The sequence below is a fragment of the Ranitomeya variabilis genome, chromosome 2, assembly GCF_051348905.1.
Source record: "Ranitomeya variabilis isolate aRanVar5 chromosome 2, aRanVar5.hap1, whole genome shotgun sequence".
Taxonomy (NCBI): domain Eukaryota; kingdom Metazoa; phylum Chordata; class Amphibia; order Anura; family Dendrobatidae; genus Ranitomeya; species Ranitomeya variabilis.
The window spans coordinates 45744775-45762067 of record NC_135233.1 but is presented as its reverse complement, the minus strand read 5'-3'; the positions used below and the strand labels follow the sequence as shown (position 1 = coordinate 45762067).

Genomic DNA, 17293 nt, shown 5'->3' with positions numbered 1-17293 from the left:
TTTTTGTGGGAGGAGTTCTACTTTTGAACTACATCATTGGTTTTACCATGTCGTGTACTAGAAAACAGGAAAAAAATTCCAAGTGCGGCGAAATTGCAAAAAAAGTGCAATCCTACACTTGTTTTTTGATTGGCTTTTTTGCTAGCTTCACTAAATGCTAAAACTGACCTGCCATTATGATTCTCCAGGTCACTACGAGTTCATAGACACCAAACCTGTCTACGTTCTCTTTAATCTAAGTGGTGAAAAAAAATTCCAAACTTTGCTAAAAAAAAAAAAATTGCGCCATTTTCCGATGCGCCATTACCCGTAGCGTCTACATTTGTCATGATCTAGGGTCACGTAAGGGCTTATTTTTTGCGTGCCGAGCTGGCATTTTTATTGATACCATTTTGGTGCAGATACGTTATTTTGATCGCCCGTTATTTCATTTTAATGCAATGTCGCGGCGACCAAAAAAAATTCTGGCGTTTCGATTTTTTTCTTGCTACGCTGTTTAGCGATCAGGTTAATGCTTATTTTTATTGATAGATCGGGCGATTCTGAATGCAGCGATACCAAATATGTGTAGGTTTGATTTTTTTTTAATTGATTTATTTTGGATGGGGCGAAAGGGGGGTGATTTAAACTTTTATATTTTTTTATTTTTTTCACTTTTTTTAACTTTTTTTTTTACTTTTGCCATGCTTCAATAGTCTCCATGGGAGGCTAGAAGCTGGCACAACTCGATCGGCTCTGCTACATAGCAGCGATCATCAGATCGCTGCTATGTAGCTGAATTGCAGGCTTGCTATAAGCGCCGACCACAGGGTGGCGCTCACAGCTAGCCGGGATCAGTAACCATAGAGGTCTCAAGGACCTCTATGGTTACTATACAAAAGTATCGCTGACCTCCGATCATGTGACGGGGGTCAGCAATGCGCTCATTTCCGGCTGGATGGCCGGAAGCACTGGTTAAATGCCGCTGTCAGCGGCATTTAACTAGTTAATAGCGGGGACTGAATCGCGATTTCACCCGCCGCTATTGCGGGCACATGTCAGCTGTTCAAAGCAGCTGACATGTCCCAGCTTTGATGCGGGTTCACCGCCTGAGCCCTGCATCAAAGCGGGGGATCTGACCTCAGACGTACTATCCCGTCCGAGGTCAGAAAGGGGTTGAAGGGGACATGTCACGTTGTACATGCAGTCTGGGAGAAGCTGAGCAGAATCATATACGGGTTTGTTGGAAAAAAATTCAGTATAACGTGTACTTTATTTATTGAAATGTTTGTATGTAGAGTAGTCCAATGGGTGTTCCAAATAGTGATTGGCAGCTATCTCTGCACAGTCATTCCCCCTGACGACGGATTATCCAAAACGCACGTCGGGGTGCGCTGTGCTTGGAAAGTCGGGCATTAAAGGTATACACCATCTTTGAATTTATGTACAGTCTTGGTGTGCACGTTGTGTATAGATATAGGAAATATATGTATATATATCATATTACCCTCACTTTGGTTATTTGCACCTTTTTGACTATACTATCATTATCTGTTTGATTCTTTGTATCATACATATATTTTTGTATTGCACATGCACTTTCGCTTTTTTACACTACACTTAGTGAATATTGATTAGTGTCCATTGCACATATGCAGCGCCCCAGAGTCCTGGTCGTTGCAGTACTGTAGCTCCGCCACTAAGGGTATGTGTCCACGTTCAGGATTGCATCAGGATTTGGTCAGGATTTTTCATCAGTTTTTGTAAGCCAAAACCAGGAGTGGAACAAGTAGAGGAAAAGTATAACAGAAACATATGCTCCACTTCTGCATTTATCATCCACTCCTGGTTTTGGCTTACAAATACTGATGAAAAATCCTGACCAAATCCTGATGCAATCCTGAACGTGGACACATACCCTTAGGGGAGTGATGGTACGTCTGATGGCACTTAAGGAGTTCACCTGACCAGGTATCACAGTCACACATTACACTTCACACTCCAGCCACCAGGGGGAGCAAAGGTTCTATGTATTAGGCCACTCCTCACACTCTGGTAAAACCCCCAGCTGGATAGGAAGTTAGGAGAACCTGGGTTTTGCCCAGGCAACACCTAGTGAGAGAAGAGGTTGCTTGGGAAGATTCAGGGGGGTCCCTGTCAGGGGTGGGATCCTGACAGTGGCCTAACGAAAAGGACAGATTGTTACGGAGCCGCGCCTGCACCTCATTGCGGCGGTATCTTAAGAAAGGATAAGAAGCGAGGTTTATTGTGGAGAAGTGAGAAACGAGATCACAGCACAAAGGCGAAAGAACCAGGAGGAGTCGTGCCCCGAGATCGGCAACATCCTACTGAGGCGCGTAGCCGGTGGCCGGAACGCCGAGGAAGTATTGGGCTCCACGCATTACTTCAAACCAACGGCAGGACAGTTAATTATAGGTTGGCTGCCTCACCTAAATCACCTAATGAAGACAACGGAGGCAATTGTGGGAGAGGGGCGTCTCTAGGGTCCCTATAAAATAACTCCAGGCCTACCCCGTCATACGGGTGCATCCTATCCATATCATCTGTGGGACGGAGAGAAAGAACAGAAACATACATGACAGTTGTGAGGACTATCCCGTGGTGCTCACCAGGGAAGTACTACAACACCCAGGCGCTAGTAGGTAGGCTACTGATTTCCACCTGCAAAGGGAACTCTGGATGTGCCTTCGGACCGGCCGGTCTCAGCCAGCCCTGTTAGCAGTGCTCTGGATTGCGGATGCCGAAGCCTTCAGTAAAGAGGTAAAGAGACTGCAACCCTGTGTCCTCGTTATTTACTGCGATCTACACCGTCACCTACACCTTTTATTGGGCGCCCCTTAGCAGGACCACGGACCGGGTCAGGCCACCGTGACATCCTCAGAACCGATAGACCCGGTACCGAGTACCCCGCCGTCCTGCGTCTGGGGGCCGCTCCACATATATTGTTGCATTTTTATACATATATCTTTTTGTGGGACTGATTATATGTATACACCATTGTCCCATTTTCAGATTGATTTTTGTCTACTACACACATATTAGTTATTTTTTATATATATAAATATATATATATTTCTTTTTTTTGTGGGACTGATTGTATGCGCACACCATTGTCCTATTTTTTCTGATGGTTGCATAATCTTTTGTATAATTTATATTTTATATTTTATCTCCCTCTTTTGTGTTATTATTTCCATTTATATTTTGTAATACATATGTATTCTTATGTATTTTTGTGGTATTCATTACATCCAAGTACGTGCACATTGTTTTTGCCATTGTCTGCCAATAATACGAGTATATACTGTAATAAAGGCATATTTTATTGTACTTATTTCGTATATATTGTCTTATTATATATCTATATACAGTATACATTTTTTTGAACTCCTATATTGTGTTTTTTTTCTTTTTTTTTTTTTTACAGTCATAGAGGGAAGACTGTCAATCACTGAGCAGGACCGCCCACTGGATTTATGCATACAAATAACAGGGGTTTCAATGAGTAAAATGGAAATTTTGCAGAAACTTTTCCCACAAAAATGTATATATACTCTTATCAGCTCCTCCTGCCTGCAGATCAGATCCCATTCTCACTGTGACAGGTTCCCTTTAAATTGTCACCCGCTCTGCACAGCTTTACCTTTGCACCTTTCAACCTTTGCTTGGTAAACATTCACTAGTTTTAAAATGCGCAGTCTGCTTTTCTCCATCAAGGCTTTTATATTAGCCGGTTATCCATTTTCCTACATACGGCGAACCTCTGCTGTCAGATAAGGCGATGCCACCGATTAATGTAAAGAGATGGGTACAAGAGAACAAGGCGAATTTCTTACCCCCCGTGTGCAACAAACTGATGTAAGTGCAAAGTGTTTATCCCGGATATTGCTGTCATATGGTGATTGTAAGTGCTGCTTTACCAGACCGACCACAGACAAATGGTTCTCATTTTACAGATAATATCATAAAGAGACAATCTGCAATTCACTTGCTTAAAGAGATAGGCTGCGTTCACACGTTGCTTTTTTTGCTGCAATTTTTTTCCGCAGGCAAAACCTGCTCTCATGGCTGTAAAGAAGCTGATAACAAAATGCAGATTTTGCCAAGTTTTTACTGCGTTTTTGTTGTCTCTTATGCATGTTGATAAAGTTCAGTGCCCCCCCAAAAAAGCACGATTTAACTTCCTTAGGTATCTGCACTAAAAAAATGATTTTTGCTACGGTTTTGCATTTACCCATTGTTTCCTATGGGTAAAAAAAACGTTGCAAATATGCAGAAAAAACGCTGAAAGAAAAGACATGTTGCAGTTTCACAAATCAGTCAGAAAAAAAAATGTATGTGCAGGAGATTTCTGAAATCTCATAGAACTTTTCTGGTACTGTAAAGCAAAGCTTAAGCTTAAAATTTGAATAAAAAAGCGCAGCAAAAACGCAACATGTGAACATAGCCTAACAGTCATTTCATTTTTTTATTTCATAAATCAATAGTGCACATGAAAATAAGCAACTTTTTAATATATCTTATCAGAGAAATCTGCTTCTTTCTCTGACAAAATTGATCGGTCATTATGAAAATTCTCAATTGTTAGGTAAAATCTGTATTCAGTGAAGACTTTCCCATCACTGAGATAGTAGATAAGAGCTGATACTTATGAGATTCTATCTAGCTAGGGGGAGAGGGGGATGAAGGAGATCTGCCTCTAGCTCCTCCATCCTTCCGTCTACATAGAATTCTATCCATAGCAACAGTCATTTGCTTTCCTAGTAATGGGAAAGTCTTCACTGAATACAGATTTTACCCCCGAATTGAGAATTTTGATAATGGCTGATCAATTTTGGCAGAGAAAGAAGCAGATTTCTCTGATACAGTATATCACACATATATATTTCATGTGTACCGTTGATTTATGAAATAAAAATTAAAACAATGGTTACTCTTTAAGCATGAAATACCACTCCAAAGTGTCGGCTAATAGGTGTCTCCCTTCTGAGTAACTTGGTGTCTGCTGCCTGTTGTCAAGTATAATCAGTCACTAGCAGCTGGGTCATCAAGACAGATAACAGGAAGAGGCAGCAGGTCTTTCTCGCTACAGAAAGTGGAACTTTTTTTCTAAAGGAAGTGATGGCAGGTAGAGATGAGCGAGCACTCAAATGCTCGTTACTTGAACCAAGAAATTCCTAATCCTCTGATGCTCAGTTCGAGTATAATGGGAGTCAACAAGAAATCAGACTCTACATGGAGGTCTGCGGGGCAGTGAAAATATTGAAGTAGATGTCCTTTTATAATTCCTGATGATGTCACACGGCCATCCAATCACAGTAGTGGCACTACCAAGATGGCTATGGCATTACAGGCAATCGCTCCATGCTTATTGGCTGTATAACAGGCACCAAACAAGTGGGGATTCGCATTTGAAATCATGTAGCGGCTAATGCTCGCAGAGTGCCGAGCACTCATATACTCAAGTGACAGACATCTGAGTATCACCGAGGATGTTTGCTCATCCCCAGAGATAGGTTTATGTCTCGTTAAGAAGTGGGGATGGGTCTTTGTCTTTACAGGAAGTGGGGGTGGATCTTTGTCTCTACAGTAAGTGAGGGAGGGTCTTTGTCTCTACAGGAAGTGGAGGGGTCATTGTCTCTACAGGAAGAGGAGGGGTCTTTGTATATAAAGTAACTTGGGGTGGATCTATGTCTCTGCAGGAAGGGGGGTGAATCTTTTTCTCTACAGGAAGTGCGGGAGGGTCTTTACCTATACAGTGGAAGTGGAGGCAGATCTTTGTCACTGCAGAAAGTGAGGGTGGATCTTTGTTTCTCTACAGGGAGTGTAAATAGGTCTTTCTTTGTCTCTACCTGAAGTGGGGATGAGTCTTTGTCTCTAGAGGAAGTGGAGGCATATCTTTATCTCTACAGGAAGTGTGTATTAATGGACCTTAAATAGGCCTAGGCCGATGATGCCATTGATCCAGGAAAGACAACTTGCAAATCCCAACATGCAGCATAACAGAGAGAAATGGACCCAGGGAAATGAAGTGGAGTCCGAGATACCCGAGATAGGTACATCACTTTAAAAGGTCCCAAAATATTGGCTGATGTCTATGTCTTCATCACCTTACCTAGTGGAGCCAATCACTATACACCCCTACTTTAAACTGATGAACAATAGTAAATGTAAGGGAAAGTAGCTGACCCACAATTTCATACACAACCCCTAAATAAGAATGATTTTGTTTAGGGAAAAAGCTGAACTTTTCCTAGTATCACACAACCCCAATTAAAATGTACACTGCTCAAAAAAATAAAGGGGACACTTAAACAACAGAATCTAACTCCAAGTAAATCAAACTTATGTGAAATCAAACTATCCACTTAGGAAGCAACACTGATTGACAATCAATTTCACATGCTGTTGTGCAAATGGAATAGACAACAGATGGAAAGTATTGGCAATTATCAAGACACTCTCAATAAAGGAGTGGTTCTGCAGGTGGGGACCTGTTGTGAATTCTGCTCTTGGGCTCCCTCCGGTGGTTGTTAGTGGTAGTGCAATGGTCTCTGGATTATAGGCCAGGGCAGGTGTTTCTGCTTATTGCAGCTCTGTTAGGTATTTAGGTTTGTAGGATCCATCAATCCCTGACAGTTGTCCATTGTATCTTGGAGGGATTGCATCTCTGTCTGGCTCCACTGCCCTGCTGTCATTTCAGCTAAGATAAGTGCCCTGTTTTGGTTCTCTGTAGCTCGCATGCAGTGTGCTTTTATGTGCAGTGCAATCTATTTTGTTTTTGTCCAGCTTTGACTTGTTTGGATTTTTCTGTCATGCTGGTTTCTCTGGAGATGCAGATATACATCCTATGTCTTTAGTTAGAAGTAGTATATAGTATATTCTGCTGTGGATTTTTCTAGTGTTTTAATGCTGACCGCTTAGAACTCTGTCCTATCCTTTCTATCTAGCTAGAAGTGCCTCTTTTGCTAAACTCTGTCTTTTCTGCCTGTGTACGTATTTCCTCTTAAACTCACAGCCAATATTTGTGGGGGGCTGCCTATCCTTTGGGGCTCTGCTCTGAGGCAAGATAGGATTTCCCATTTCCATCTTTAGGGGTATTTAGTCCTCCGGCTGTGTCGAGATGTCTAGGCCTGGTTAGGTACATCTACTTCTAGTTGCGGTATCAGTATTAGGATTGCGGTCAGTACAGGTTCCACCTACTCCAGAGATAGTCTCATGCGGCTCCAGGGTCACCGGATCATAACAGTACAACTGGCCATCAATGAGTTAAATGCATCTCAGAAGAAGGGAAGAAAAGTCTTGAGCCATTTTTTTTTTCTGCAGTCTGTTTTGTCTTTCCTTCCCTCTTTTCCTCTGGGTGACTGAGGAGCTGTGTGCTAGCATGGATGCTCAGGGATTAGCTTCTCGTGTAGACCAACTAGCTGCTAGGGTACAGGGTATTTCCGATTATATTGTTCAGACTCTGGTTTTAGAGCCTAGGATTCCTACTCCTGAGTTATTTTTTGGGGACAGGTCTAAATTTTTGAGTTTTAAAAATAACTGTAAACTGTTTTTTGCTCTGAAACCTCGTTCTTCTGGTGATCCCATTCAGCAGGTTAAAAATGTCATCTCCCTGCTGCGTGCCGATCCTCAGGATTGGGCATTTTCCCTGGAATCTGGGAATCCTGCCTTGCTTAATGTAGAAGCCTTCTTTCAGGCTCTAGGGTTATTATATGATGAACCAAATTCTGTGGATCATGCTGAGAAGACCTTGTTGACCCTGTTTCAGGGTCAAGAAGCGGCAGAATTGTATTGTCAGAAATTTAGAAAATAGTCTGTGCTGACTAGATGGAATGAGGATGCTTTGGCGGCAATTTTCAGAAAGGGTCTTTCTGAATCTGTTAAAGATGTTATGGTGGGGTTTCCCACGCCTATTGGTCTGAGCGATTCTATGTCTCTGGCCATTGAGATTGATCGGCGCCTGCGTGAGCGCAGAGTTGTGCGCGCTGTGGCGTTGTCCTCAGAGCAGATACCTGAGCCTATGCAGTGCGATAGGATTCTGTCTGGAGCTGAACGACGGGGATTCAGAAAGGGTTGTGTTTTTACTGTGGCGATGCTTCTCATGTCATTTCGGTCTGCCCAAAGCGTATTAAGAGAATCGCTAGTTCAGTTACCATTGGTACCGTACAACCTAAATTTCTGTTATCTGTGACATTGATCTGCTCATTGTCGTCATTTTCTGTCATGGCGTTTGTAGATTCTGGCGCCGCTTTGAATTTAATGGACTTTGAATTCGCTAGATGTTGTGGTTTCCCCTTGCAGTCTTTGGAGAACCCTATTCCTTTAAGGGGCATTGATGCTACACCTTTGGCTAAAAATAAACCCCAGTTTTGGACACAGGTGACCATGTGCATGGAGCCAGCCCATCGGGAGGATTGTCGCTTTTTGGTGTTGCATAATTTGCATGATGCTATTGTGCTGGGTTTTCCATGGTTGCAGGTACATAATCCAGTGTTGGATTGGAAATCTATAAGTAGAAAATACTTGGCACTCTGGAGAGTTTTTTTGCAAGTTTAAGAAATAGATTTTTATTCGGTGCATCCAGCTCAATATTTAAACGTTTTCGGTCTTATACAATCAGACCTTCATCAGAAATAGTTGTGAGAACTGGAGACCGCAGTATGTGTGTGTGTGGATATACACACAACGGTCAGAAGACAGCAGGGAAGCAGGAGCGCAGGGCGTCTTGCTGCTGGTGGCAATAAGTGAGAACAGCGCTGAGGAGGGCGAGAGACTGGCAGGGACAAAAGCGCTTAGACCGCCAGTGTTGCGTGCGCCGTGCCACGAGGATAGACGTCTATCCTCGTGGCACGGCGCACGCAACACTGGCGGTCTAAGCGCTTTTGTCCCTGCCAGTCTCTCGCCCTCCTCAGCGCTGTTCTCACTTATTGCCACCAGCAGCAAGACGCCCTGCGCTCCTGCTTCCCTGCTGTCTTCTGACCGTTGTGTGTATATCCACACACACACATACTGCGGTCTCCAGTTCTCACAACTATTTCTGATGAAGGTCTGATTGTATAAGACCGAAAACGTTTAAATATTGAGCTGGATGCACCGAATAAAAATCTATTTCTTAAACTTGCAAAAAAACTCTCCAGAGTGCCAAGTATTTTCTACTTATGTTTGACGGGTTGGATACCTAACTTGGGCACCTCCAAGAAGCCCTGAGTGCCGTGGTTTATATCTCTACGGATTGGAAATCTATGTCTGTGACTAGTTGGGGTTGTCGGGGAGTTCATGGTGACGTTCCTTTGATGTCAATCTCCTCTTCCCCCCTTCTGAAATTCCAGAGTTCTTGTCTGATTTTCAGGATGTGTTCAATGAGCCCAAGTCCAGTTCCCTTCCACCGCATAGGGACTGTGATTGTGCTATTGACTTGATTCCAGGTTGTAAGTTTCCTAAGGGCCGACTTTTCAACCTGTCTGTGCCTGAACATACCGCCATGCGGAGTTATATTAACTCCACCATTGGGAGCGGGATTTTTTTTTGTTGCCAAGAAGGATGGCTCCTTGAGACCTTGTATTGATTATCGCCTCTTGAATAAGATCACGGTCAAATTTCAATACCCTTTGCCTTTGCTTTCTGATTTGTTTGCTAGGATTAAGGGGGCTAGTTGGTTTACTAAGATTGACCTTCGAGGGGCATATAATCTTATTCGTATTAAGCAGGGTGACGAATGGAAAACTGCGTTTAATACGCCCGAGGGCCATTTTGAATACCTTGTGATGCCCTTCGGGCTCTCTAATGCTCCATCTGTTTTTCAGTCCTTCATGCATGATATCTTCCGGAATTATCTTGATAAATTCATGATTATATATTTGGATGACATTTTGATTTTTTCCGATGATTGGGAGTCTCATGTGAAACAGGTCAGGATGGTTTTTCAGATCCTTCGTGACAATGCTTTGTTTGTGAAGGGGTCTAAGTGTCTTTTTGGAGTGCAGAAGGTTTCTTTTTTGGGCTTTATTTTTTCTCCCTCATCTATAGAGATGGATCCGGTTAAGGTTCAGGCCATTCATGATTGGATTCAGCCCACGTCTGTGAAGAGTCTTCAGAAATTTTTGGGCTTTGCTAATTTTTATTGCCGTTTCATTGCTAACTTCTCCAGTGTGGTTAAACCCCTGACCGATTTGATGAAAAAGGATGCTGATGTGATGAATTGGTCCTCTGCGGCTGTCTCTGCCTTTCAGGAGCTTAAACACTGATTTACTTCTGCTCCGGTGTTGCGTCAGCCAGATGTTTCTCTTCCATTTCAGGTTGAGGTTGACGCTTCTGAGATTGGGGCAGGGGCCGTTTTGTCTCAGAGGAATTCTGATGGTTCCTTGATGAAACCATGTGCCTTCTTTTCCCGAAAGTTTTCGCCTGCTGAACGTAATTATGATGTCGGCAATCGGGAATTGTTGGCTATGAAGTGGGCGTTCGAGGAATGGCGACATTGGCTTGAGGGAGCTAAGCATCGCATTGTGGTTTTGACCGATCATAAAAATCTGATTTACCTCGAGTCTGCCAAGTGGCTGAATCCTAGACAGGCTCGATGGTCTTTGTTTTTCTCCCGTTTTGATTTTGTGGTCTCGTATCTTCCGGGTTCTAAGAATATTAAAGCTGATGCCCTCTCTAGGAGCTTTTTGCCTGATTCTCCGGAGGTCCTTGAACCGGTCGGCATTCTAAAGGAAGGGGTGGTTCTTTCTGCCATCTCCCCTGATCTGCGACGGGTTCTTCAGGAATTTCAGGCTGACAAACCTGACCGCTGTCCAGTGGGGAAACTGTTCGTTCCTGATAAATGGACTAGTAGGGTGATTTCGGAGGTTCATTGTTCTGTGTTGGCTGGTTATCCTGGTATTTTTGGTACCAGAGATTTGGTTGGTAGGTCTTTTTGGTGGCCCTCTTTGTCGCGGGATGTGCGTTCTTTTGTGCAGTCCTGTGGGACTTGTGCGCGGGCTAAGCCTTGTTGTTCCCGCGCTAGTGGGTTGCTTTTGCCTTTGCCGGTCCCTGAGAGGCCTTGGACGCATATTTCTATGGATTTTATTTCAGACCTTCCGGTTTCCCAGAGGATGTCAGTTATCTGGGTGGTTTGTGACCGGTTTTCTAAGATGGTTCATTTGGTGCCTTTGCCTAAGTTGCCTTCCTCTTCTGATTTGGTTCCATTGTTTTTTCAGCATGTGGTTCGTTTGCATGGGATTCCGGAGAATATTGTGTCCGACAGAGGTTCCCAGTTTGTTTCTAGGTTTTGGCGAGCCTTTTGTGCTAGGCTGGGCATTGATTTGTCTTTTTCTTCCGCATTTCATCCTCAGACAAATGGCCAAACCGAGCGAACCAACCAGACTTTGGAAACTTATTTGAGATGCTTCGTGTCTGCTGATCAGGATGATTGGGTGGCTTTTTTGCCATTGGCCGAGTTTGCCCTTAATAATCGGGCTAGTTCGGCTACCTTGGTTTCGCCTTTTTTTGTAATTTTGGTTTTCATCCTCGTTTTTCTTCAGGGCAGGTTGAGCCTTCTGATTGTCCTGGTGTGGATTCTGTGGTTGACAGGTTGCAGCATATTTGGGTTCATGTGGTGGACAATTTGGTGTTGTCTCAGGAGGAGGCGCAACATTTTGCTAATCGTCGTCGGTGTGTTGGTTCCCGGCTTCAGGTTGGGGATTTGGTCTGGTTGTCTTCCCGTCATGTTCCTATGAAGGTTTCTTCCCCTAAGTTTAAGCCTCGGTTTATTGGTCCTTATAGGATTTCTGAGATTATCAATTCGGTGTCTTTTCGTTTGGCCCTTCTGGCATCTTTTGCTATCCATAATGTTTTCCATAGATCTTTATTGCGGAAATATGTGGTGCCCGTTCTTCCCTCTGTTGATCCTCCGGCTCCTGTGTTGGTTGATGGGGAGTTGGAGTATGTGGTTGAGAAGATTTTGGATTCTCGTTTTTCGAGACGGAAGCTTCAGTACCTTGTCAAATGGAAGGGTTACGGCCAGGAGGATAATTCTTGGGTTTTTGCCTCTGATGTCCATGCTGCTGATTTGGTTCGGGCATTTCATCTGGCTCGTCCTGATCGGCCTGGGGGCTCTGGTGAGGGTTCGGTGACCCCTCTTCAAGGGGGGGTACTGTTGTGAATTCTGCTCTTGGGCTCCCTCCGGTGGTTGTTAGTGGTAGTGCAGTGGTCTCTGGATTATAGGCCAGGGCAGGTGTTTCTGCTTATTGCAGCTCTGTTAGGTATTTAGGTTTGTAGGATCCATCAATCCCTGCCAGTTGTCCATTGTATCTTGGAGGGATTGCATCTCTGTCTGGCTCCACTGCCCTGCTGTCATTTCAGCTAAGATAAGTGCCCTGTTTTGGTTCTCTGTAGCTCGCATGCAGTGTGCTTTTATGTGCAGTGCAATCTATTTTGTTTTTGTCCAGCTTTGACTTGTTTGGATTTTTCTGTCATGCTGGTTTCTCTGGAGATGCAGATATACATCCTATGTCTTTAGTTAGATGTAGTATATAGTATATTCTGCTGTGGATTTTTCTAGTGTTTTAATGCTGACCGCTTAGAACTCTGTCCTATCCTTTCTATCTAGCTAGAAGTGCCTCTTTTGCTAAACTCTGTCTTTTCTGCCTGTGTACGTATTTCCTCTTAAACTCACAGTCAATATTTGTGGGGGGCTGCCTATCCTTTGGGGCTCTGCTCTGAGGCAAGATGGGATTTCCCATTTCCATCTTTAGGGGTATTTAGCCCTCCGGCTGTGTCGAGGTGTCTAGGCCTGGTTAGGTACATCCCACGGCTACTTCTAGTTGCGGTGTCACTATTAGGATTGCGGTCAGTACAGGTTCCACCTACTCCAGAGATAGTCTCATGCGGCTCCAGGGTCACCGGATCATAACAGGGACCATAGACTACATCTCAGTACCAATGCTTTCTGGCTGATGTTTTGGTCACTTTTGAATATTGGTTGTGCTTTCACACTTGTGGTAGCATGAGACGGACTCTACAACCCACACAAGTGGCTCAGGTAGTGCAGCTCATCCAGGATGGCACATCAATGCAAACTGTGGCAAGAAGGTTTGCTGTGTCTGTCAGCGTAGTGTCCAGAGGCTGGAGGTGCTACCAGGAGACAGGCCAGTACACCAAGAGGTGTGGAGGGGGCCATAGGAGGGCAACAACCCAGCAGCAGGACCGCTGCCTCAGCCTTTGTGCAAGGAGGAACAGGAGGAGCACTGCCAGAGCACTGAAAAATGACCTCCAGCAGGCCACAAATGTGTATGTGTCTGCACAAATGGTTAAAAACCGACTCCATGAGGATGGTCTGAGTGCCCGACATCCACAGATGGGGGTTGTGCTCACAGCTCAATACTGGGCAGGATGCTTGGCATTTGCCACAGAACACCAGGATTGGCAAATTCGCCACTGGTGCCTTGTGCTCTTCACAGATGAAAGCAGGTTTACACTGAGCACATGTGACAGACGTGACAGAGTCTGGAGACGCCATGGAGAGTAATCTGCTGCCTGCAACATCCTTCAGCATGACTGGTTTGGCAGTGGGTCAGTAATGGTGTGGGGTGGCATTTCTTTGGAGGGTCGCACAGCCCTCCATGTGCTCACCAGAGGTAGCCTGACTGCCATTAGGTACCGAGATGAGATCTTCAGACCCCTTGTGAGACCATATGCTGGTGCGGTTGGCCCTGGGTTTCTCCTAATGCAGGACAATGCCAGACCTCGTGGCTGGAGTGTGTCAGCAGTTCCTGCAAGATGAAGGCATTGAAGCTATGGACTGGCCCGCCCGTTCACAAGACCTGAATCCGATTGAACACATATGTAACATCATGTTTTGCACCATTCACTGTCACGTTGCACCACAGACTGTCCAGGAGTTGGCAGATGCTTTAGTCCAGGTCTGGGAGGAGATCCCTCAGGAGACCATCCGCTGCCTTATCAGGAGCATGCCCAGACATTGTAGGGAGGTCATACAGGCACGTGGAGGCCACACATACACTACTGAGCATCATTTCCTTGTCTTGAGGCATTTCTGTTGAAGTTAGATCAGCCTGTAACTTCATTTTCTGCTTTGATTTTGAGCATCATTCCATCTCCAGACCTCCATGGGATATGAGTTGTAATTTACGTTCATCATTTTTAGGTTTTATTGTTCTCCACACATTCCACTATGTAATGAATAAAGATTTACAACTGGAATATTTCATTCAATGATATCTAGGATGTGGGATTTTAGTGTTCCCTTTATTTTTTTTGAGCAGTGTATATTTAAGGGGCAGTCAAGGCTTATGATACTGATGAAATTTCACTTGGATTGATCATCAAAACAATTGGTGTGGGATCCAACATTCAGGCAAGAGACTTGTAATGAAGTCTATGGCGAGTGAGCCGTGAGTGTGTTGCGACCAATGACAGAAAATCAAACACATACAGAAACATTTAGATCACTGTGTTGCCGTTTCAGGTCGCATGTTGCAATGAGATACCATAGGAAATATTTAGATGCGTTGTGTCAATGCGACACTGCGATCTCAATGTCAAACGACAGGAAATATCAAGCTTCCCCTTCCATACACACTCTCATTAGACACTTCAATATAAACGATAGGGTCGAGGTCTGACCTTTGTGGATAAAGTACATGTGTTGTTTTCTGAAAAAAAAACCAGGTGGCTTTAGTTTAAAAAAAAAAAAAAAAACCCCGGTGGCCAGTGTGAAAATTGCAAGATTTCTTATTTTTATTTTTTAATATAGTTTGTGATATGAGAAAAAAAATTGCCAAATATTAAAAAGAAAACAAATTTCACATAAAAATCTAAATTTAAACAATCTGATGGCACAATCCTGTTAGGATTAACTCAAATAATCAGCTACATTATTACCACCTGATATATTCTTAGTTTATTTTTTCAGTTTCAAACCACTGGGCGAAAACAAAACTTTATGTAATATACCTAAGTGTTGACTGGATACTTATTACTGTGCAAGGGAGACCGGACTGTTCTCCTCTCCATTACCTTGTGTATACTTTAATCCTAATGCACCAATGTATCCCATAATGTAATTACGGCATGAACACGATAGAAAGAAAAACAACAGCAAAGGAAGTTATCTCTGTGGCCGGACTAACAATTAGCTTGCAGGAAAGCCAAGAGAATTACAAATTAGGATTTGCTTTCGGGGGTCATCATTTTCAAATTGTAATATTTTATAATTGTTTTTACAGGCACAATAATCAGCTGACAGTAATGTTCGTAGGAGGTCCGAACCAGAGGAAAGATTATCACATCGAAGAGGGGGAAGAGGTAATGCAGACCTTTTAGTGACCGGGCCAAATTTTTCAAATCTTACTTGTCACTTTATGCGGGAATAATTCTGGAATGTTTTAACATATCCCAGTGATTCTGAGATTGTTTTTTCATGACACATTGCACTGTATGATAGTGGTAAAATTAGGTCTATATATTTTGTGTTTATTTATGAAAATTTCATAAATTTGCGAAAAATGGCCGAAAAATTTGCAATTTTTTAACTTTAATTGTTTATCCCTTTAAAGGGACACTGTCACCTGAATTTGGAGGGAACAATCTTTAGCCATAGGGGCGGGGTTTTCGGGTGTTTGATTCACCCTTTCCTTACCCGCTGGCTGCATGCTGGCTGCAATATGTGATTGAAGTTCATTCTCTGTCCTCCATAGTACACGCCTGCATAAGGTAAGATTGCCTCGTGCAGGCATGTACTACGGAGGTGTATGGAGCAGAGCTGTGTGTGTACGAGGTGTATGGAGTGGAGCCGTGTGTGTATGAGGTGTACGGAGCAGAGCCATGTGTGTGCGAGGTGTACGGAGCGGAACAGTGTGTGTACGAGGTGTATGGAGTGGAGCCGTGTGTGTATGAGGTGTATGGAGCAGAGCCGTGTGTGTATGAGGTGTATGGAGCGGAGCCGTGTGTGTATGAGGTGTACGGAGCGGAGCCGTGTGTGTATGAGGTGTACGGAGCGGAGCCGCGTGTGTATGAGGTGTATGGAGCGGAGCGCATGTGTACGGAGTGGAGCCATGTGTGCAAAGTGTACGGAGCGCAGCCGCGTGTGTAGGAGTAGCTATGTGTGGCCATTATACACGGTATGGAGCATCATGTGCGGTCATTATACAGTATGGAGCATCATGTGTAGCCATTATACAGTATGGAGCATCGTGCGGTCATTATACAATATGGAGCATCATGTGTGGCCATTATACACGGTATGGAGCATCATGTGTGGCCATTATACAGTATGGAGCATCATGTGCGGTCATTATACAGTTTATACAGTATGGAGCATTATGTGTGGCCATTATACACTGTATGGAGCATCATGTGTGGCCATTATACAGTATGGAGCATCATGTGTGGCCATTATACAGTATGGAGCATCATGTGTGGCCATTATACAGTATGGAGCATCGTGCAGTCATTATACAATATGGAGCATCATGTGTGGCCATTATACACGGTTTGGAGCATCATGTGCGGTCATTATACAGTATGGAGCATCATGTGCGGCCATTATACGGTATGGAGCACTGTGTGGCCATATTTTTTTGTTTATAATTATTGCATATGAAACAGTGTGATCAGCAGTGCTAAATGGGTGTGGTTGGGACGTGGATATGGGTGTGACTAATTATCAATGGGTGTGGTCAGAGGCGTGGCCTAAAATTTGCTACCAAACTTTGTCACTCTTTCCCATCTTCAAAAGTTGGGAGGTATGCATTAGGACCACACAATTGTGATCTCAGGATGCTGATGAGGTTAAAGAGGGAGCTCCCATGCTCTGTTAACTATCTAGATGCCGCTGTTACTATTGACAGCAGCATCTAGGGGGTTAAACAGCCATGGTCAGTGCCAACACCATTCATGGCTGGTGCAACAGGGTGTCAGCTACTGTGTACAGCTGAGAAATGTTGCATTTTCACCCATTAGGGGATGCTTTCTCCTTATATATCAGGTCTGTAAATAGGTGTATTGGTGGTCACTAAGGTGATAGCACAATCAGGGCCGGAACCAGGGTCCTTTCTGTCTGTTGCGACATTTACCGTACTGTACAGCTGATGGATTTGCACACTACAAATGCGGAGTTGGTGATGGCTGTGTTACACAGCTGGCAAACAAGTGTAATTAAGGTTGAGGCTACATAGCGACTTTGGCTGTGACACCTGTTGAGATATAAAAGTTCACTAGGTGTCGGCGTTACATTGTAGTGTAATACAAGTGAATAGGAGAAGATGTACCAGCGAAAATATTAAACTACATG

At 43.9% G+C, this 17293-nt stretch overlaps 1 protein-coding gene across 2 annotated transcripts in view; it reads left to right on the top strand.

Annotated features, from left to right (window-relative positions):
- Positions 1 to 3683: 3683 nt before the first annotated feature.
- The window catches only part of HAAO (3-hydroxyanthranilate 3,4-dioxygenase), a 75300-nt gene continuing 61690 nt past the window's right edge, over positions 3684 to 17293 (top strand). Inside the window, exons 1-2 of one of the 2 annotated variants that reach the window (XM_077282377.1) lie at positions 3684 to 3858; positions 15228 to 15306. In XM_077282377.1, coding sequence (XP_077138492.1) covers positions 3782 to 3858; positions 15228 to 15306 — 156 coding nt within the window. In that variant the 5' untranslated portion in view covers positions 3684 to 3781. The remainder of the gene's footprint in view (positions 3859 to 15227; positions 15307 to 17293) is intronic. The other variant, XM_077282378.1, reaches the window with a different exon arrangement.